Genomic DNA, 23,083 nt, shown 5'->3' with positions numbered 1-23,083 from the left:
ATAACACATATAAATTTTTATTTAATAATCGTCTATTGTTATGTGTTTTTAAAAGAAAAGGGCATAGCAATGTTAACAAATTCACATAGAGAGAAACTTATATTTCATAGAAACTAGTTTAGAATCGTCTGACTATATTCGTCTTTTACTACTCAAAAGAACACGTCCTCCATCATCATCATCGTAATACCACGACTATCCCACTCTTTTGAAATGCTTTAAGGTTTCAAGGGAAACTGAACGGCTTTAGAGCAAAGTGTATGCATATACATATATACATCATCGACTGTAATATTTCACTCTTTCAAAAAGCTTTTTCAGATTGCACAGTGATATGATGTAAGTGGAAATATCGATGATAAGTCAGGGACATACAAAAGAAAAGATTTTTTTCAGCACAAAGAGAAAACCGATAAAATATAAAAACAATAATAATAATAATAATAATAATATATATCTATATGTATATACAAATTAACATAAATTTTTCTTCACTGATTTTCTACAATGAAAATTGTAACAATGGCGGTATATGTTTATTTGAAATGTGTCTGATAAGCATTTAACGTACCTTCTAGGTATTATAGAAATGAGCTTGTGTGAATATTAAAACAACAATACAAAACGATAAACACGCATACGGGCGCGTTAATACCTAACCCAGAAATGCAAATGTTTCCACCGTAACGTTGATACCGAATGTCATTCTAAGCACGGAAAGTGAATATACATAGATACATAGATTTCTCTCTGTGTGTTGTCCATATATATATATATATATATATAGATTTAAGCTATTACTACTCAGCATTTGTCACGTAACTGTTAGAAAAAAAAAAAAAGAAAAAAAAGGAGACAAAACTTTCACTATTTTCTACTAGAAACACACATGATGGTAATACATAGATTCATTTACAAAATATACAATAAGTTTCAATTATGCAAAGGATTTAATTATTTAAAATATTTTATATATAAATCAGACATCCACAATAATAAAACTATCGAATAAAAAGAAATAAATTAATTGTTAAATCGCGCGCGTCAAATAGAAAAATAAATTGATAAAAAGATAGAGTCATATCGAAGAATTACCAAAAAAAAAAAAAAGAGAATCATAATAATGTTAAATATATAAAAACATAAATGAGATGCACACGTAAGTTCGATAATATCATTTGCAAAAAGGGAAGAAACGTTGATCTAATTAAATTTAAAAACACACTTTCAGACATGTATCCTTTGTCATAGTACTCGTCTCGAAAATTCGAACACTATTTACACCCTATGATCCCTAAGTGACAGAGAGAGTGAAAGAGGGAAAGAGAGAGAGAGAGAGAGAGAGAGGTTGAGAGAACCCTCAAAGTAATCGTTTTAGTACATTATTAATGCAAGAACGACGCGTACAGAGTAAAGCTGCCTTTTACTTCCAATGTAGAGAGCTTTGATCGAAATTTGTCCTTCGTTTCTATTCGATTATCAAACTATGAACATCCTATGTAACGCATGAATAATATCATTATTTAATATTTCTTTTCTTTTTTTTTATATTCTTTTTCTTTCTTATTTCAATAGACGAACATATTGACATATTAATTTATTACATTTATCTCATATTAAAAAAATGAACTTAATTTATTATTAATATTTGTAATATAATTATTTATGATAATTATATAATTCGTAATAAATATATAAAAATATATATTTCATAGATAATTAAAAGACATAATACAGATTATTTATCAAACGGCAAATGATTCATAAGAAAAACGTGTAGGAAAACGCGTTATTAGGTTAAAACATCGATTTATGGAAAATGTGACGCACAACTTAATTGAAATACCTTATGGACTTGCGCACATTATTTCTACATAATTATGTGACAATATGTATTATATGTGTTGTGTTAGAGTAAATAACATTTTTTACTTTTTTCCTCAGGTGTTTTACGTGTTAGCTTCTATTAAACATCATCGCGATCAAACAAAATATTCTTTTCGTGTTTTATCGACGCGAATTTGTATATACTTTTTTTTATCTATTTATTTATTTATTGCATGTATTTATGTATTTAATCCTTACGAATAAAAAAAAAAAAAAGAAAAGAAAAAACGAATATAATCTATTTATTAAACAAACGATTCATCGACGACACTTTTAATCCATATTTATTTTTATCTTTTGTTTATTTTAATCTTTAAATATTAATCGCATAAGAGAGAGAGAGAGAGAGAAAAAAAAAGGGAATTATCAAAAGATAATAGATTTAAAATGTGCATCGATTAATATAAACAAATTTATCGATTTATTTATTACACACACGCACGATTGGACGATTAAATAAAAAAATAAAAAATTGATCTGATTTTATTCGTGTTCGCGAAACAATCGTATTTATGTGATCATATTTTTTCTCTCCATGTGTTACTTTATTATAATTCGCGATAAATAAGAAAATAAAAGAACAAAAAATATATAGAAAATGTTTCATAATAAAAGAGAAGTGTTCTTTCAATACACTATATACGAAACTGAAATTTCAGTGAAATATTCAAAGAAAATTATTTTCCATTGAATGAATATTTTTCTTTCCCTCTCTTCTTTTCCTTCTCTCTCTCTCTCTTTCTCTCTCTCTCTCTCTCCCTCTCTCTCTCTCTCTCTCTCTGCCACTCTTAGTTCTACTCTCTATGGGCGATCTCGTAAATATGAAAAATACATGTCCTTGTGAATGCAAAACTTTTGTGCTTGTATGCGTCTATGCAAGAGTGCATCCAACTGTGAGAGGAAAAGATTTGTCGTCTACATTGAATTTATATATATATATATTATCTTTTTCTCATACAATGTGAAAATACGAGAATGAAAAATGAGAAATTCTGAAACATGGAAAATAAAAATTTGAATATCCCTGAATGAAATGTATAAAGAAAAAAAAAAATTGATAATACATCTAATAGCTAAAAAAAAAAAAATTGCAACAATATAAAGATATTTATATATGATAAATATCTTTCAAAGCAATCTGTTCATATTTTTACTATCTCTTGCAATATATCTTTTTTTACTTACGTACAAGCTTTTGTGTAGGTGAGTATAATTCATGTGAATAAAAGTGTATACACTTTACGATACTTAATCAATGAATGATGAAACAAAAAATCTATAAAGGTCATAGTGGAACGAGCTTATCTTCCTACTCGAATGTGCGTAAAAACATGAATATATATATAATAGTTGAAATAAATCAATATAATACGTATTATATTTGTCACAAGTAACATATATATATATATAAAGAATTTTTATAAATAAATTTATTTATATTAATATATTATGTTTGATTAATTAAATCCAAGTAATTTAAATAAGAAAACTCTTGTATAATATTATGAAACGCGACAGCAAAATAAATAAATGCATTTATATTTACTTGTTGTTTTTTTTTTTTAATAATCATAGATTTATTTGATTGGAAAGTATATTAGATTTCAAAGGAGACGTGCTCGGAAAGAAACCGATAAAATCTCATTTGTATTTAAGCCCGGTCCAATTAATCTTTATGAATTTTTCATAGAACACTCGACACGCGAAAACCGTCTAGACGACTTCATTGTAATTCAAATAAAAGCACACAATGATAAAAGTTAAATAAATCTTTTAAGTTATTATTACAAAACGATGATATTTTTAATTTAGTCATCTTCATTGCGCGTCAATTTGTTAATTAATAATCTGTTAATATTATATGCATATACCATTTATTATATTATCTCTCTACTCGTAATTATAAGAGTTGAAATTTTAACGTATATTTAACTAATTAATATTGCATAATTTTTTATTTTACAAACTTGCAAAAGAAATTATTTATACATTTATTTTTTAACATATCCTACCTTTCGTTTAATTTTTCGTAATATTTATAATTAACACCTTTGTACGATCTTTTTTATATCATGATATTTTTAACAATTATATTATTTATAATCTCAGTGAATACTTTTTTATTCATTTAAAGATGACACTTTAATGCTTTAGCAAATATGCATTTACAATACAGAATAATATAAACTACCCTTTAATTCTTTCCATTATACTTTTTCTAACTTGGAAGCTTCTCTTGCGTACCGCATTACAAGCCTGTTTAATATTAATGATACCTTTCTGTGCTTGCAGATTTCGAAATAGAAGAAGAAAAAGAAAAAAAGAAAAAAAAAAAAAGAAAAAAAAGGGGGAAAAGAATAAAAGGAAAAAAAGAAAGTTTTTGTTTGAAACCGCATTAAACTCAAACGTCAGACGTTAAATGGAGCTAATCGAGGTGAAAAGAAGAAAAAATGAACTTTGTTTGTCGTCGTTTTTCGATAAATCATTTACCTACTATTCGATTATATCGAATAGTGACGATAAAACCATTTTTCTTTTGTATATAATAGTATTTATATTTCCACAAATATGAAATTTTGCGTTTTTCTCTGTGTCGTAGGGAAAAAAAAAGATAGAAAAAATACAAAAAAAAAAAGGAAGTGGACAGAGAGAGGGAGAGAGAGGAAAAATAGAAGAGATAACAAATAATATCGATTGGACAGCGGCCTATTTAACAGTACAAACAACGTAATCCAGATTATCGACGTTCTTGTTTAAACGGTTGCCGTTTAAACGATCTTAGAAAAATAACAGGAGAACAAAAATATAATATTAAATCTGAATATAATATATATATATATATTGAAGTATCTTTCCTATATATCTACATCTACTATACCACAAATGCGATAAAGCTTTTCCTGTTGGTAACATGAATGACGAAGCCACCAACGACCATTGGCTTGTGTTCCATTCAGTTTGACGGATAACAGAACCAGTTTTAAACGAACAAACGAACGAACCAGTTCTATCTTATTTCAAACGAAACCATGTTGCTTTGAATAACATTTTTCTTCAATTCCTTCTTTTTAATCAACGATAAAAAATGAAACGGGGGGGGGTGGAAAAAACAGAACGAAGAAAAGAAGAATGAGAATAAGTAGAATAAGAATAAGAATAATAAGAAAAGAGAAAGAAAAAAAAACTTTTCCACGAGAAATTGCACGGAGAAGTCGTCAAATACATAATCAAGTAGAAAAAGAAAGGAAGAATAAAAAAAAAGGGTAAGAGAGAGAGAGAGAGAGAGAGAGAGAGAGAGAGAGAGAGAGAGCAATCCATCATCAGTGCTTTGGGAAACGTGTCCTCGTTTCCGTAATTTTGAGTTCTACTTTTAACAGAACTGAGCTTCCGCATTCAGAGTATTTTTTCTCTCTCTTTTTCTTTTCTTTTTTTTTTTAAACCAAAGCTCACTCTTTCTATAGACTATGAACGCTACCGTGTATATAGATCTTAATCCGTTAAAAAGAAAAGAAAAGAAAAGAAAAGAAAAGAAAAGAAAGAAAGAAAGAAAGCAAGTGGTAAAGAAAGGTAATACATATATATATATAAAAAAAAAAAAAAAAAAGGGAACGAAGAAAAATAGATCCTCGAGTAAATTCTACTAAAGGTTAGGTAGTTCATTAAAAATAAGTTTGAATCCTTGGTAATTGCTATTCCAGGTTGGTGATAATCACAATAGTATGTCGTTGGCATGCACTGTGTGCCACCAAGATTTTTATATTTTTCTCTATTAAGTATTAGACGAAAATTAACCCCTTGAGAGAAGAGAAAATAAAGGAAGGAAAAAGCATAGGGAAAAGAGAGATAGACACACATAGAGAGAGAGAGAAAGAGAGAGAGTTTTCTCAACGAATTAAACATCAACAATTAGCAAATAATAATTGCAAAAATATTACGAATAAAAACACATGATTTTTCTATCTAAAACAAAATCATATCAACGTGAAAGAATTTAAAACATTTTTTACTTGAATCAAATGATAATAAATCGACCATGATTTCTATGAATAAAGTAAAGACACAATTCTACATATGCACATAAGTGTACTAAATAAATAAATAATAGATAAAATTGACACACACACACATAGTGGAAAACTAAGAACATGTTTCTTGATGTCGAGGAGTCTGGTTGGACTCCTCGGCAGTGTGTTATTGATCTAGCTTTAACACGAACTGGTGGCTTCGCCATTGCTACTGGTAGCCAGGCAAACCATATCGGCTGTTTCGCAGCCGCAAAAAGGACGTTCTGTGTAGTTGTTGGGTGTGTCCAAAGTAAAAAGAGAATAGCAGGAAGATGTTGATAATTATTATTAAGAAAGTTAGTGTCGTGGTGTCCTGATCTTAAGTTTCACGTAAACGTACACGTACATGACTTATACGTACACGTAAGAATATACGCATGCACGCACGCACATGTACATGCACATGCATATGCAGATGCACGTACACAGAGAGACTAACCTCGTATCAGATGTAGCTTGGTCACGATATAGGAGATGACAATTGTACAATCATTATGATGTCTCTTGAAACACGTACACGTACACGATTTTTCGATTATAAATCTTGTTGTTGATTAAATATTTATTTAGTAATATATTATGTTGCTTCTCAATAAATATATATAATATTATTTTATTAATAGTGTTACAGGCAACAGACTCTCTTATTCGCGATGACGTTTCTTCTTTCTGAAGGAAACGAAGAGAAACCTGATTAGATAAGAATCAAACTTGCCAATAGAACCGGATAATTGAATAACAGAAACAAAGAGACAGAATGATAGAAACAGAGAATGAATGAATGAATGAATGAATGAAAGAAATAAAGAGAGAGAATGAATTGTTCGAGGGTTGTAAAAGTGAATAAAACGAACGACGGATCCTTGCGGTGATCCGCAGGGTGGCGCGTTCGACTGGCTCCGTTCGTCGACTGACGTGCCGAAAAATGAGAGAGACGGAAAAGCTGCTGTGTCGGCAGCGGGAACGATAAAGAGGGAGCCACGAAACGGTGGATGAGATATATACAGGTGTATGAGATATACAGGTGTATGATGTGCCTTGCTTTTCCTAACTTTTACACATAACATCCACCTTTGCATCAGGCCCTTCATATATTTACAAATACATTTACATATATATGCATATGTGTTGCGTTAGAGACAGCGGAGACGAAATTTGACACATCTTTAGGAAGAGTAAAAAAAGGGACGACGGGGTTACACATATTATTATTAAATGTCTTTCTTTTTGTTTTTTTAAGCAATTAACCCCACGCTCCTAAAAAGGCACGCTGCTTTCTCCTTGATAATTAGATCAGTCGTTACGATGAGGGACAAACGTCGTGACGTGACGTGACGTGACGCAAGTAAGTATGCTTCGAATGGGGAGAAAAAATAAAAACGGTACTTGCGCGGTTCGGGGGTTGCTGAAAGTGTCGGTAAAGATAGAGAGAGGTATGATGAAAAAGCATGACGTTAGAAAGAGAGAAAAAGAAAGGGAAATAGAAATAGAGGGGGTGAGAAAGAGAAAGGGTGAACACGGAAGGTAGTCGAAGAGTTAAGGGGGAGGCATGGGAGATTGGGGGGGGGGGGGAAAGGACGTAGAAACGCACGACGAAGTTAGAAGTGGGGAGACACAAGTGCTACTGGGCCATCGATCGGCTGCGCGGTCGTCGTTGTAGCAGCTGAACGTTCCAAACTGTACGCAGATATCCGTAAGATTGCTCTTAGCACTTTCTTAGATCGTTTTTTATATACATATACTGGATAATATTCTGAAAGAGAGAGAAAGAAAGGAAATGGAAAGGGGTAAGGAAAGTATAAAAAAAATGAGAAAATAAAAAGGAAAACAGCAAAAAAATTAAGATAGAAAAAAAGTCAGAGAAGGACAGGGTCAAGCTAAAGGATTTGGGGATTACCGGGTAAGGGATATATCCCCCTTAAATCCTTTTTGTCAATCCTTTGTTAGGTTGAGTTTTTCGCATAGACATGTAGTAAGTACGTGGAGTACCAAAAAAAAGATGTAAAAGAAGCAGCCGTACTTTAGGCTTTAGGCCAATCTTTTTCTTCTTCTTCTTCTTATTCTTATTCTTCTTATTCTTTTTCTATTTCTTCTTCTTCTTCTTCCGCTGTTTCTTCTGGTTCTTCTAGTATTTTAGGTCAAGTGGATCCCCGAGTCGTGTTGAGCTTGACAGTGTCATTTTCATGCGACTAGTAGGTATGTACATGTCGAGCGTACGTAAAACTTTTGCCCAATGGTAGACTACTAAGATTATCATCGTAAGTACGTATTTAAAAGCTTGTCGTTGAAAGATGGTATGAGAATGAAATAAGAAAAAGGAAACCAACCAAAAATATAAGAAACGTCAAAAACAAAAACAAAAGAAAAAAATGTAAGATTGCTCGCTTGACGATATTTTAGATATATATTCCCGTTGATTCGTCAATCTTATTAAATCTTTTCACGATCTCAAACATTTGTCTTACTTATCAGATTAATCGGCAAATTTAAAATCATGATAATTTATTTCAAATCAATATCCACACACATTTTTATGTGTAACACGGGTCTCCTCAACCCGTATATTAAATAAAAAGATATTATCTTTGAATTAATGTGTCTCTCTCATTTAAAAAGAAAAAAGAAAAGGAAAAGAAAATCTTTAATCCGAGATGTCGTTTCTAATCTGGATTAGTGACGCTTGATATATGTTGCGTTACAATACTCATGAGAGACAATGTTCATCGATCCGTCTTTTTTCTTCTCTCTGATTCGAAGGCATCAAATATATAAGTATAAAAGTAAGTAACATACATTGATGTTAAAGAAACTTCAGGGAATATTGATTTTACATAAAAGAAAACGAAGGACAGGGACGTCTATAGGATTGGCTTGTAAGCTTATCATTTATCATTCCTTCTATCTTTTTCTTTCTTTTCTTCGTTCTGTCCAAATAAGTGACTCGTTCGGTACGTACGAACAACCCAACGACGCCTGTGGAATGACAAATCGGTTAGAAAACACAATTAAAAGTAGTAATAACAGTTTGTGGTCAGACCACGATCCCCTACCGGTAATATTAACGCTTGTTATCGTCGGTATTTGAAAACCAGACAATAAAAAGCGTGTCATTGGCCTACTAAAAATTAAATGCATAGTTTAGGAACCTTTTTTCTTGGCTTGTTTTTTTTTTTAAATAGACACGACTTTTAGAAAACCTTTATCCAAAATAACTTTCTCATCTGTACTAAATAAAAAAAAAAAAACAAATAGATAGCCTTTAAATATCTTTCCTTGGAAAACATGATCTTAAAAATTTATAATTGTTGCAAAAATGAGAATGATCTTTCTGAAATACATATATATATAAATATATGTAGATATCAAATGACTCAATTTATAGAGATTAATAGATCATACAAGATGATAGATACACGATCCCAAAAGCGATAAACTTACTATATCGTTGGCATTGATCCTAACAAGCGATCAAGTTCAACGGTAAGTATTTTGCACTTGGTGTCGAGGACACTACAGACCAGAGGAGGATGGTTGGCTAGATTTTCAAAGGTTCAAACGAAAGAATGTGAAGAACTATGCCCGGTGAGAGTGCAACGTAAGCGATTTTTTTAACCGAATGACGTAAGCATAGACAATCGAACGACAATGACCGTCGATGAATCATTTATATATACTATAGCAGAGTCTAATAATTCTTACAAAATTTTTCTCTATTTGACGTGTAATCTATTAAATTCATTAAAACGAGATAAATCGTCATCATTAATCAAACTTTGTCAATGGTTATTCCATGTTGGTACTTGTGATGATAGAATTCGCGTTAAACGCGTAGCGACGTTTATTAAGGGTCCTTCTATCTATCTCCCTTTATACCTCATGGTGGTCATGGTGACCGTGCTATTGAATGAGAACCATTAGAAAAAGACATTAGAAGTAAAGACCGATCTGCCAATACGTTGGAAATGATGGCTCGTAGTAACGTGGCAGTGAAGCTAACGACTTTATCTCGTTATTAATCGTTTCTGCATTTTTCTATCATCATAACGCGCGCGCGAAAGAAAAAGGGAGAGAGAAAGAGAGAGAGAGAGAAATAAAAAGAAATAAAAGGGAATAATAAAAGGGGAGGAGATCGATCGAAACCACCTATTTGTGCACAATGCAATGTGTCCCTCTTTCTCTCTCTCTCGTTCTTTATTCCTTCCTTTATTTCTTTCTTTTTCTTTCTCTCTCACGCGAACGCTTATTTTAACATAGAAAATAATATCACTCGAAATAGGTACTGCAGTACCATTAACAGCAGTACCATCGTCGTTTTCACGAACATCCACGAAGGCCAGTCGACTAGCTAGCTAGCTAGCTTGACAATAATACTTCTATAAATTTTACTCCGTTTTCAGCAAGGTCAAGCATTTACTTCGAATCGTTGAAATTGAAAAACTCCTGGGCCCCATTATTCGTTGAAATTATAGAATACTTATGCTTTGTACAAATGCTGAAGAAGATTCTGTTAGTTCGTTCCAAAGGAAGAGGAATGATATCTATTTAGAAGAAAAAAAGGAAAAACGAAATAAGATTTTGAAGAGAGAGAACTAAGATTAGTAAGATAATAAAAAGAGGATTTATGAAATAATATTTTTCTCTTATATTCTCATAAGTTTCACAAGCAAAAAGAAACGTTTTGGTCCAGTAATGATAACTCCAGAAGGATCCTTACGAATGGTAGCACCCTCTTTCTCTCTCTCTCATACTTTTCATCGAATTTTGAAAACATTCATGACCTAGCTCGAGGACGAGGTTATTTTGTCGTGATGTCAAAGAGTCAGCAGCACTCAGTAGGAATTCTGGCGCTGTGCCAACCACCGAGAAATAGGTTATCGATCAACCTCTTGCTCTTGGTAATAACTACAGTCCGAACTACGATACGAAAGAGAACTTTGACTCGGGAGATTTCATCCTTCTAAAGTCTAACGCCAGCTTTTTCTTTTTCTTTTTTTTCCTTCGGCACAACTCTTTTAAACAACATAGATTTTTTTTCGATGAAGGAAGGATGAAACCATAGGATTTCCTAAAAATATAGAAAAGGAAAAGGATAATTATAAATTATAGAGAATCCTCTGAAGGCTTGTTAAGAGCGTTTGCATTAGTAAAATAATTAAATTCTTTTTCTTAAACTAATATTTATATATCTGTAAAAACATCTAAAGATAATGTTTGCTGAACTATCAGTCAACGGTACAGTGTCTTTGAATGGTTATCGAGCAAATGGCGCCGCGTTCGTTTCCAATGCTCATTCAAAGAGCCTTCACGCATCAATGATCATGTATGTACCTATGTACGTCTATTCGTATTTTGTATTACAAATATATATCTACTATATAACTATATATAAATATATATATCTCTATATATAACTATATATACTCCCTTTTAAAGAAAAACATTGATGAGTCTACCTATCTAAAAATATCAACTAATTAATAATGATATAAAGGATTAATCAATCTTTCATTATCATCGCATGTTGACATTTAAATTATTTATACATCAGTTAGAAATATTGGATTTTGTGTTTGACAAAAAAAAAAAGAAAATAAAAGAAAGAAAACAAAAAGAAGTGACAATAATTATTAATGCAAATGTGAAAGATATTCGGTCATGATATTTATAGATGACTATTCGCGTATAGTTCTCTGAGTAAGATTGATCGTGAAAACTCGGCCGAATACAAACGATAAAAGTAGGTATGTATATATATATATATATTCCATTTTTAGTTTAGTAGAACATACATGTTATACGCTTTCTAATCGAAAAAAGCAAACTTAGATTGATAACGGAATTAATAGAAGAGAAGGTTTATCGAATTTCTAATTTATTTATTTCACTAGTTTTCTTTTTATCGTTTTAATGAGTAACGATCGGAAATCCGGTTTCATTGCGATAAAGAATTTCAACCTACGCGAGGGAAACATCTATAAGATATATTATACATACACATACTTTCTATTGCAACAATAATCAATCCTTCCTTACAAATATCAATAATTAATTTAAAAATATAAAATGGTCTCTATAAAAATAATAATAATCTCATTTCCAAAAAATTTGACGATATAAATACTACGATATTAATTCAAAAGAAATAAGACCAAATTTGATTAACAATAAATAACATTTATCGACGAATCTCGCGCCATATGGAAATTTAATGGTAACCATGAACACCCTCGTCGTGAGTGTACAGACTTCGTCCTGTCTGCCGCTAGGCGTCGCAGATTCTAATAAAAATCACACGGCGTTCCTTGGAAGCGGTGTATATATATAGAGGAACGTTACAATATATAGATATATATATATATATATACACATACAAAGTTGTATAGAAAATCTAACTGTGTTGCCCTATAGTGAGTGTTATATTGAGCATGTAAAAGTAAGTAGTAGGGTCCGCTCGTCAGCCCTACTGATGAGATGATTCATCGAGCGGGAACCAGGTCTAAACGTTTAGGTAGCAACAAACTGTTATGTCCAAACTTTTTAACATTGAATATACAGCTTTAAAACTAACATCTCTGTACGATATATAACAGGAAATAGTAATAGGAAGTGGGGAGTGAAGAGAGGAGAGAGGAGAAGAGAAGGAGGGAAGAGGAAGGATCGACGCAAAATCGCTTCGAGTAACGTGGTCGACGTCGATGCGTGTACTATATATCGATGGGTGGCGAATGGGTTGCCCGTTGGGTGCTAGGCAGCAGCAAGCTCGATCAAAGAAGAAGAGTGGAGAACACCTCGGTGACTGTCGAATAACGTGCCTGAAATTAGAAAAAATGAATCTCAGTAAAAGATGGTGGTGAACGTTTATAATTTGTCTTCATTTCAATAAGATTCGAGTTTAGCTTCGAAGGAGCTCGACAGGACAACGGTAGCACAACAATCATAACGTCGATAACCGGAGAGGTGAAAGGATAATACTGAAGCAAGTAAAAGGGAAAGAAAGATAGTGAGAGACAGAGAAAGAGAGAGAGAGAAAGAGGCAGATAGAAGAATTTCAAGAGTTTAACTTTACTCACAGTATGGAATTTATACCTGCACGCTCGCTTCTACTTTGAAGAATACTACAGTGGTTATCGGTAGTTAACAGTAACCAGACGAGTATATTACGACCCTTACTAACGATTCTAACGAAACGTGACAATCACGACGATATGTAATCAACGACGTATGCATGTACGCCGTTATCATTTAATAGAACGGAATTAGACAATCGTACGAGGCCCCCTCTTGCAAAATACGCGACTCGTCATGTACCAATTTTTGCATCCTCGTAATCGCCCTTTGCAGAGCCTCATTCTTGGCTTGATAGTTCTAACTTTTTATGCTTACTATCGTACCACCTTCTATGATATTCACCAGTTTGGTTCAGCTAGAAATTTCAGTGAGTATTATATTTTGATTTTTAATGTGTTTACCTTAGTAGAGAATCATCCTTTATTGATAATTATTCCTTTCCAAATCCTTTGTGCAACAATCATCTGATAGATTTATTTATTTCAGGTCACGCCATTTATCAGGATGCACTTAGAAATCAATCGAACCATAGCATAGATATCCAATCCATGCCCAAAAATATGACGTATGAACCTTTGACTTTGAATTCTTATTCTCAACATAATGCAAGCAATCCTGCAACAATTATCACTACAATTTCTACGTCATCTAGTTCTCAAGTTTTGTCTTCCGTAAGCACCTCGCTCAACCTAAAACAAAGCAGTGAAGTACCTTTATTGGAAACAGAAATAGTTGTCAATACACGAAAGAGCATTTCTGTAGTTTCTAATGATTATGCACGTGCCATATATGAAGCTGGACATACCGTACCTATACCAGAAAAATGTCCAGATTTTGGCAAAGAAATGGACTTGGTTATTATTATAATGTCAGCACCTACGCATGTGGAAGCAAGGACAGCAATCAGGCAAACCTGGGGACATTTTGGACAAAGAAGAGATATCAGTATACTCTTTATGTTAGGTGCTACTTTAGATTCTAAAGTTGAAAAAGTACTTGAAAGAGAAGAAAGGATATATGGTGATATGATACGTGGAAAGTTTCTAGATTCTTATTCAAATCTCACTCTTAAAACAATCTCAATTCTGGAATGGGTAGACAGTTATTGTTCTAAGGTGAAATTTGTTCTAAAGACAGATGACGATATGTTTATTAATGTTCCACGTTTGTTAGCATTTATAAACAAGCATGCAAAAGACAAAAGTGTTATATTTGGCAGATTGGCCAGAAAATGGAAACCGATTAGAAATAAGAAGAGCAAATATTATGTATCACAAACACAATTCAAACAGCCCGTATTTCCAGACTTTACTACAGGTCCAGCTTATCTATTATCTAGTGACATAGTGAGAAAATTGTATGACGCTGCTTTGGACCAAACATACCTTAAACTCGAAGATGTTTTCATGACTGGAATCGTTGCGCATAAACTAGGGATTAAGCGAGTGCAAGCTAATGAGTTCCTCAACAAACGCATAGCGTACAGTCTCTGTAATATACAACGGGGAATAAGTATACATATGGTTAAATACAGCGAACAATTTGATCTCTGGAAGAAGTTGCTCGATGGTAAGAGTAAATGTAAGTGATAAGAATAGATAGAAGTTGTATACATAATATTAGAGAATCGAGTGACAGGGTCCTTTGTCACGAAAATTTGACTTGATTCATTCTATTTCACATTTAATAATTACCACTTTTTGGTGGTCTGCGATATATGTATATTTTATTCTACTTTTACGGCCTCAGTGAACAAATACTCTACATAATGGTAGCCCATAGGTAATTTAAATTATTCTAAGTATATAAAATAATAAGATTTTATATTTTAAGAACTCTGGAGTCTATGTTTTTACACATAGTTAGTATTTATTGCGAGATAATATGCCAGCAGGATGATATAGTTTGTTATTGTCATATAATTGGTCTTCTTCTCTTTCCCATTGATATATTATTATTAATAAAGTTTAAAGCTTTCTAATTTCTATGACGTAACAAAAAGGAAGAAGTAAATTTCACATTTAAACGCATTTTATATCGCATAACTCTTACTATATCTGTTTTAATATTAAAAAGAATAACAAAGAATATTATATATTATTCTAATGCCATTTTTTTAACCAGTGATGCTCAATTTGTTTCACAATAAGTAAGAGTATTCCAAGCAACTAAAAGCAATCAGAAAAATGTTCACTTGAGCACTGCTGCCATAAAACCAATAATTTTCCTACATATATTTATACATATATTTTTGCTCATAAATATATATATATTACAGTGAGAAGATCGTATTATATTTGGACTGGTCGTATATAAACTTCTTATTTAATAATTCACATAATCGTAAAAAAAACAATCATATATATATATATAAATATATATATGTGTGTGTGTGTATACATTTATAATATGCATATATTTTTTTCTCTGAATTATTATCTAGTCATTGTCTAGATAATATCTCTACATGCATGTGAAAGCAAACTTCCACGTTATTTATTTATTTTTCTTTCTTTTTATTTTAAAGAAAATTTTCGATTAATATCTCCCTGCCCACGAATAATACGTAGTAGACATTTAAACTGTGTTATGTTTTCCAAGTGCCATATATATAAAAGGATAAAATAAAATAGTATTGTCGTATACGAAAACTATTTTCCTAACGTTGAAAAAACAAGAATTTTGTTTTGAAATTCTTTGGGTTGTGACCATCTTAAAATATGACTGTTTTTTCTCGTTTCTTCCGTCTCTCTCTGTGTGTGTGTCCTTTTTTTATTATTACTATTATTGTCACAAGAATAATATTATATATTTAAATAATCATAAATCATTTTATAGAAAAAAAAAAAAAAAAAAAAAGGAAAAAAAAAAAAAAAAAAAAAAGAGAAAAATGATTATGAGGTAACGATTCTAGTATTAAAAAAAAAAAACGTTTGGGCCAAGGTTTCGTCGTGTAATGCAAATGAGAGCCGCTTGAGAGATCCGATAGTGGCCTTGACACAATTTTCATTCGCATCGAATCGAGATTTTATGATGGCACGTAATTATTATCAATTAGGTGCGCACGTTATTTCATTCTCCTCGACGTTGCATTTATCGCTGATGTGCGTAACAAAAGGGTATAAACGATCCTAAACGATCGCATCTGATAACAAAATTAGAATTTAGAAAGAAACTAACTTCCACGTGAACAAAACAAAAGAAGATAGAAAAAAAAAAAAAGATAAAAAATCCTACGAATACAAATCATAATATATACGTAGCAAGTATTTGCGTGATATGAACTTTTTAAACGAGACAAAATCGATAAAAAAAAAAAAGCTAAAGAAAGAAAGAAAGAAAATTACAAAAAAAAAAAATAATAAAGAATCGATGTTTTTTACTCATATCTAATAATTAACAATAAACTGAAGTTTTACGTAATCGTAAAAAATATTTTGTAAAAAGAAACAACTTCGAACACTATTTTGTAAGTGAATTCTATAATAAAAATAAGATCGCAATACGTGTAAACATAAAGAAGCACGTAAATTTCAAATAAAAAACACAAATTTGAAAGAAAAAACAAGAGGAAAAAGAAACAAAAAAAAATATTGTATATATTATATTGTATATATATATATATACAATATATATATACATATATGCATATTACCCTCGAAATATTTCAAGCAAATGTCTTCGACCGGTTTGAAGAATATCAAATATGAAGGCAAACGAGAAAGAGAAAACTTACTTAAGATTGCACCAGACATATTGGAATTGCACTGAAATGTTCCGATAAAAAGAAAATCTACTAGCGTAGTACTGGTACTTATGTATTGTAGATGTGAAATTGGCGGTTTGTATTGTATGCGTGTGTGTGTATCTGGTAACGTCACGTGACTCATCTTGCGACGTTACTCAAGAAAGAGAGGGAGAAAGAAATAAAGGAAAGAAAACGCGCAAAATTAAAATTTATCTTTTTACATACCTATATTAACGTTAAATTAATATTAAAAAAAAAATGTAACAACAAAAACATTCTGTATTTTAATTTTTATACGAATCAACGACGATGTGATAATATTAATTTAAATTTAAATGATATTAATTTCAGATCCACTACTTGTCCTCCATTTTTTCTATTTTTTTTTTAACGTACTAATAGATATTTTTAAGTTTATCTATTATTTATAAAAAAAAAAAAGACATTTGAATATTAATATTTGTAGATACACTTCTGAGAATATTTATTTCAAAAGAAGTACATTTAAAGTTAAACGGAAGCAAAGGAAAAAATGAGATCATAATAATTAGATATAGAAATAAAAAAAATAAATGATTCATATTAGATCGTGATATTTCAAAAAAGGATCGCGCAATAATATGCGGTATATATTGAACACCTTTCTAGAACTAGTCTCTAAAGATTGTGATTTCTTGTTCTTTTTTTCCAAGTGTATCATTACGATCCAGTAAATTCTTGTTGCAAAACGAACGAACGAACGAACGAGCGAATTCACCGAGGGTGAAACTCTTTTACGCAAACGTCCGTAATTAAATGCAAATACTGCGTGTACTCGTCGAAATTAGTGTTTGCACCGACATCGGCTCGGTCGTTCATCCTTCCTTGGCTGCCAATGCAATCGGTAACAACGAGTTGCGAGACAACCGTCGACGACGATTGCTTTTGTCGATAATAAGGAAGGAGGTCAAGCGTGAAATCACGAATAAATTGAATGAATCAAAAGGATTTCTTACTTTTGAAATTTGTCCCTACCTTCTTTCTCTTTCTTTTCCTATTTCACGCCATGTTTTTAGTACTGTTCCTCTCTCTTTTTTTATTTCATTTATCCTTGGGTAACTTAAATTAAATTAACCATTTGACGTTATAATTGAGTAATAAAATAATTATAATACTTATTCGATAAAGAATATTTTTAACCGATGCGTACATCACGTCCTTCATATAATAATAAATTACTTTATTATTCTGTATTGGTTCTGTATTGTAGTTGAAGATGATATAACTATGGAAAAGATTATCCAATTATCAATATAATAATACTTGATTGTTCCATTGAATTTTTCAAGTAATATACTATTTAATTTAACGGATATGCATCTTATTACAGCTAGTCAAAATAGTATCTAATTATATTAAAAAATAATATAAATACGATAATTAAATCAAATTAATGAAAATAATAATATTTTTAATAGGAATGAAACCAAATTATTACCTTTATTAACGTTTCATTTTTAATTGAGACTTATTCTACAACATTTTTTTATATTTTGATTAATAATTACATCACGTAGAACAGTTGGTATGATTTCTTTCTATATTACCGACTTATCTTTACATAATTTTAATTCCTACCAACATTACCGCAGAAAACTTGGTATAAAACCTGAACAGCAGAAAAAAATGAATAAGTACTCGTAATTCCACACTTTATCAATTAATTATTTAATTAGTTATTAATAATTGAAAATACAAAACCGTTTTTTCTTATTTCTAACCGAAGCAATAAAGTTTTCTATTGTTTTTTGTTTTCAATCAATTGCTCACTTTTTGTTTGTCCGTTTTTCTCCGGTCTTTCTAGCTCCAATATGATGTCGATTTTTTTTAATCTAGTAAGTCTTTTTCTCTATACTTGTTCCAAGACAATCGTTCTTAACAAGTAAACTCCTTTAATTAATAATTAAAACAACATATCTATATTAGATTTCTAATTGTTGTTTGTTTTTAAATGTATATAGAATTTAATTACACATTCACATTGTGTACTCTACTAACTATTAAAAGTTACTAGGAAATAAGAAAGTTTAAAATATATTGAAATTCTAGTAACATTGCTAAGGCGATATCGGTAATAGTAGTGCTCTACCTTTATCTTGCCGACAGTCGATAATACGATTTACCGACCGAAAAGATCTGATGGTAACTTACCATCAGAGTTATCGACAGTAGGTAAATATTTACTATAGAGAATAAATTAATGAAAAGAATATAAATCAAACTATACAAATTCCTATCGTTAACAATATTTATATTATTTTAAAATTTTTTATCCTAATCGATTTGTCCTGCAATAAAGTTGTGTGCGAAAGGAACTCAAATAAAATTAGTAATTAGTGATGGTAAAAAAGGAAACATTTCCATTACGTATATATAAATATTTTAATGACGAATCTAATTAATTCAGCCTACGGTATGATTTAAATACCAAATTACTTGTAAAAAATTTGTTTTACATTAAAAATAAAATGTAAATAATATTTCAAATCAAGTAGTTCAAGTGTTACATTAGAGATTGCATGCGCTTGCGCAGTTTTTTATCCTTATCACTTATGAATCAGCTGATGACAAGAAGACGTTGCGAATTAGTAAAAATTACTTTTGTGTTATAATTTCAAGTAAATATGTCGTTAAATACAGCGCACGCCAATGGAGGCGTACTTATTCACGCCGGAGAAGTGTAAGTATAATAAAATAATTAAATAAATAATATTATAAATGTGTGCTATATGCGTGTGTAGATGTAATGCACTCGTTCGATTGCATCGACTACTAACATTTCTGTAACATCGTAATAACGCATTTTAACCATAAATCAATTTTTCTACATACTAATAGTCTAATTCTCATTACAATCAATGATAATTTAATTACATTAAAAATTTTTAATAAAATTTATAATATTGTCCTACGTTGGATATTTTCTCTTACAGTTAATCATATGTCACAAAGTCAAATATATGTCTCGTGTGACGTGTCTAGCACTCCTTTAATTTCTTTTCTATACTTAACTTTATGTTACTAAGTATAAACGATATTATTAAGTTATTTTTTAACATGAATACTTGTAACTTATTGTTATTTTATATTCTTTTAGTATTTTGTTATATTGCGACAATGTTTCCATGGAATTTCACGGTCAAGAACATTCCGCATTTGTTGGTACAAAACGTGGAAGATTATACTTGACAACCCATAGAATGATTTTCAATGCCAAAAATATAAATGATGAAATGAAATCATTTAGTTTCCCATTTATTACATTGAGCGAAGTTGAATTAGAGCAGCCTATGTTTAGCGCCAATTGTATCAGAGGAAAATGTCGAGCTCAGCCTAATGGAAATTGGATAGGAGAATGCAAATTTAAATTGTATTTCAAAAGCGGAGGTGCCATTGAATTTGGCCAAACCATGTTAAGAGCAGCAGAATTGGGTATGGTCAATGTCATAATGTTATGCAACTTTATAAATTTCTACATACTAATCTCTTGCCATAAAGATTGTTAAAGTTATTGCATGATAATTGCATGGATTTGTTTTCTGTGCTCTTAATAGCACAACGTAATGGCCCTGATCATGATGCTCCACCACCATATACACCACCAACAACAGGCTGGTATGCGGCACCACCAGTAGCTTATTTAGCTCCAGGAACTAGAAATTATGGATGGATGCCACCAGGCAATGTATTTCCTGATGCTCCACCAGGTGAACTTTCAATATAGACAATTTTCTTCATAGTATTATGTATCATTAAACTTTTTGGAAAAATATGATATGCATAACTGTACATTTATTTGGTATTTTTATATTTACAGCGAATAGTGTCTTTATGACAGAGATGCCACCTCCCTATCCTGGTATAAATTCTCCTTATCAGGGATACGCAAGTGGAACACCACAACATCCGCAAGGTGCATGGGGTGGTGTCAATCAGCAATCAAATTGGGTACCAACGCAACCAAATGGAGCACCAGGATTGGCCAATCCCAATTACCCTCTTGGAGGTGTGTATCCAAATTTTAATGAGTATCAACAATGTCCACCATACACACAAAGCCCACCATATACACAAAACCCACCATACACACAAAGTCCACCATATTACACTCAAAGTCCACCATATACACAAGCTCCGCAATATCCACAAAATCCACAGTATACACAAAATCCACTATATACACAATGCCCACCCTACACACCATATCCCGGTGGTAATAATTATTATTCAAAATAATTGTTTATCTCATTTAATTAGATTTTGATCATGGATTATTAAAAATTCTAATTGATATATGCTTTTTGAAAAAGTTTGAATCTTAAAGTATATTTTTATGCAGAAAATTATTAAAGTATTATATTGTTATACATTTAAATATTATATATGTATAAATACATACGTTCTTATATTTACTTCTTACATTAATTAACACTAGAACTACCAACCAATTTTCACCATACATCTGTTAATTTAACCCAACAAAAAAAGGAAATATTATATATATTATTTATTTTAGTTTATGCAATTTTACAATAATGAATAATAATAACAACTTATTTTTAATAATTCTCTAATAATTGTGATTTTGAGTATGTAACAAAAAATAGCTTTAAAATTCACCGTTTTGATGGATTTAGTAGTTCTAGTGTTAAAGTATATTTGTCTTTAAGAAATGTTAAAATATTTGCACAAATATATATACATATATATATGTATATATATTTATTAATCATTGTAATGTAGCAGTTAACGATATATTGTTTCTAAGAGGTTATAACTCTCTGAAACGAGTTATATAATTGATATAACGTGGTATTAAAGGTCAATAAAAAATAACATGCTGTTTTTATTTAATACCTATCAATTACAGATCTAAATTAATCAAAATATTTTCAAAATATTATCATCCTGTAACACCTGTTGACTCACCTGTCAAAATTGAAAGTTTTAGCTAGCATTATGCAATAGCGTTGCATAAATAGTCTTTGAGTGGCACATTGTAAGATTGACTTTCACTGAGCTTAGTTATTATCTCACTGGTATCATAGATATTTTCTAAATGAATTAATAAATGTAATAACTACACTTTTATTGTTTCATATTCTAATTTCTCTAATGAGATAAAAAAGAAGTGTGAAATAAGAAAATTTTTTTATGAAAATAATTTAGCAGTGTTTTAATTTATTTAGTGATTAAATAATATTACTGAAAAAACAGAAAAATGTCAGATCAAAAAAAATTTGGCATGTTTCATATCTATTGTATGTATTAAATTTTTTATTTAATATATTTTTTTCAGTGTATCAAGTATAATAAAAATACATTATGCTACATCATGTTGTAGATACGAAAGCTGCAGAGGCTACTCAGAGCGCATACTATGATCCCAATAGACCTCAATGCGCTTATGTTCCACCACCTGCGTATTATGTAAGTAACTTTTATAGTTTAATGTATTTTTATTGTTTACAAATTAGCTAACATTAATATAATATATAATTGTGTATATATATATACTTTATTAATATTATATTAAATTCAGGAAAGCCCTCCAAGCTTTCAACAAGCAACGGGAAAAAAGGATCAGTGAGAAATTATATTACCTGGATAAAAGAATTAATGACCGGAAATAACTCATTAAATAAGCAGTATTACTGCTTTTTTTCTTGTAGCACTGTATATGTTACATTCGCATCTTATATATAAAAAACAGAGAAAGCAAGCTGTATGCATTCCACTAAAAATAATCTGCATATTACTTCTTTGCACGTATTGTTCTAGCATTGTGAAGCATTTTTATTATAATTATTTATCTGGATTTGCAAATTTATATATAAAAAAAAAAAAGAGACAGAGGGCTCGTTGCAAAAACAAAAAGAATTTTTTGATGTAATAATAATACATATAGTATTTAACTATGTTGTATAAAATGTTCTACAAATATTTACTATTATTTGTTATAGGTAAAATATATGTGTGAAATTGCTACACAACATATAATTTTATTGTTGTATTTTATTAGACCCGATTTATATGCTAAATAAAGCTTGATATACTCAATTTATCAAAAGTTTATTTTTATCCATCTACAATATTTTTTCTTATAGAATATTTTTTACATTTAATTTCATAAATATTTAATATATAAAGTAATATTTAACAAATATCTCTCTCAGGTTTGACGTTGTATTAATATTAATATTTTATAATTAAAGAGAATATTTAATACGAGCATATAACAATTGAATGTACTGAAGTTGTATAAATATCTAAAAAT

At 30.5% G+C, this 23,083-nt stretch overlaps 3 protein-coding genes and 1 long non-coding RNA gene across 12 annotated transcripts in view; 2 read left to right on the top strand and 2 right to left on the bottom strand.

Moving 5' to 3' along the window:
• The window catches only part of LOC106789920 (calcium-dependent secretion activator), a 15,993-nt gene extending 9,111 nt beyond the window's left edge, over positions 1-6,882 (bottom strand). For 5 of the 7 annotated variants that reach the window (XM_014754469.1, XM_014754473.1, XM_014754475.1 and 2 more), the window contains exon 1: positions 6,391-6,872. The gene's annotated coding sequence lies outside the window, so the exon portion shown is untranslated. Of the gene's footprint in view, positions 1-6,390 lie in introns of all 7 variants that reach the window. The other 2 variants (XM_014754470.1, XM_014754472.1) reach the window with 2 other exon arrangements.
• Positions 6,883-11,066: 4,184 nt separating this feature from the next.
• On the bottom strand, positions 11,067-17,023 carry LOC106789922. Of its 2 annotated transcripts, none has more exons than XR_001382040.1 (5): positions 16,675-17,023; positions 14,405-14,508; positions 13,825-13,932; positions 13,421-13,708; positions 11,067-12,763 (listed from the first exon to the last, which is right to left on the bottom strand). It is a non-coding gene; the product is annotated as an uncharacterized LOC106789922 (long non-coding RNA). The 2 variants fall into 2 exon arrangements; XR_001382039.1 differs by having other exon boundaries at positions 13,830-13,932.
• LOC106789921 (beta-1,3-galactosyltransferase 5-like) lies at positions 12,760-15,601 on the top strand. Its single transcript, XM_014754477.1, has 2 exons — positions 12,760-13,386; positions 13,506-15,601. Exons 1-2 carry the CDS (start codon positions 13,254-13,256, stop codon positions 14,606-14,608), a joined length of 1,236 nt encoding a protein of 411 aa, XP_014609963.1. The 5' UTR covers positions 12,760-13,253; the 3' UTR covers positions 14,609-15,601.
• Positions 17,024-19,333: 2,310 nt separating the features above from the next.
• On the top strand, positions 19,334-22,866 carry LOC106789944 (WW domain-binding protein 2). Of its 2 annotated transcripts, XM_014754522.1 has the most exons (6): positions 19,334-19,486; positions 19,904-20,238; positions 20,361-20,513; positions 20,624-20,812; positions 22,151-22,236; positions 22,349-22,866. In XM_014754522.1, the coding sequence occupies exons 1-6, from the start codon at positions 19,431-19,433 to the stop codon at positions 22,394-22,396; spliced, it is 867 nt and encodes a 288-aa protein (XP_014610008.1). In that variant the 5' UTR covers positions 19,334-19,430; the 3' UTR covers positions 22,397-22,866. The 2 variants fall into 2 exon arrangements, with proteins under 2 accessions (XP_014610008.1, XP_014610007.1); XM_014754521.1 differs by lacking the exons at positions 22,151-22,236; positions 22,349-22,866 and having other exon boundaries at positions 20,624-21,092.
• The last annotated feature ends 217 nt before the right edge of the window (positions 22,867-23,083 follow it).

This window comes from Polistes canadensis, unplaced genomic scaffold (genome assembly GCF_001313835.1).
Source record: "Polistes canadensis isolate GaletaPanama2010 unplaced genomic scaffold, ASM131383v1 scaffold_208, whole genome shotgun sequence".
Lineage (NCBI taxonomy): Eukaryota > Metazoa > Arthropoda > Insecta > Hymenoptera > Vespidae > Polistes > Polistes canadensis.
The sequence above is the reverse complement of the archived record's forward strand: the minus strand, read 5'-3'. Positions and strand labels throughout refer to the sequence as shown.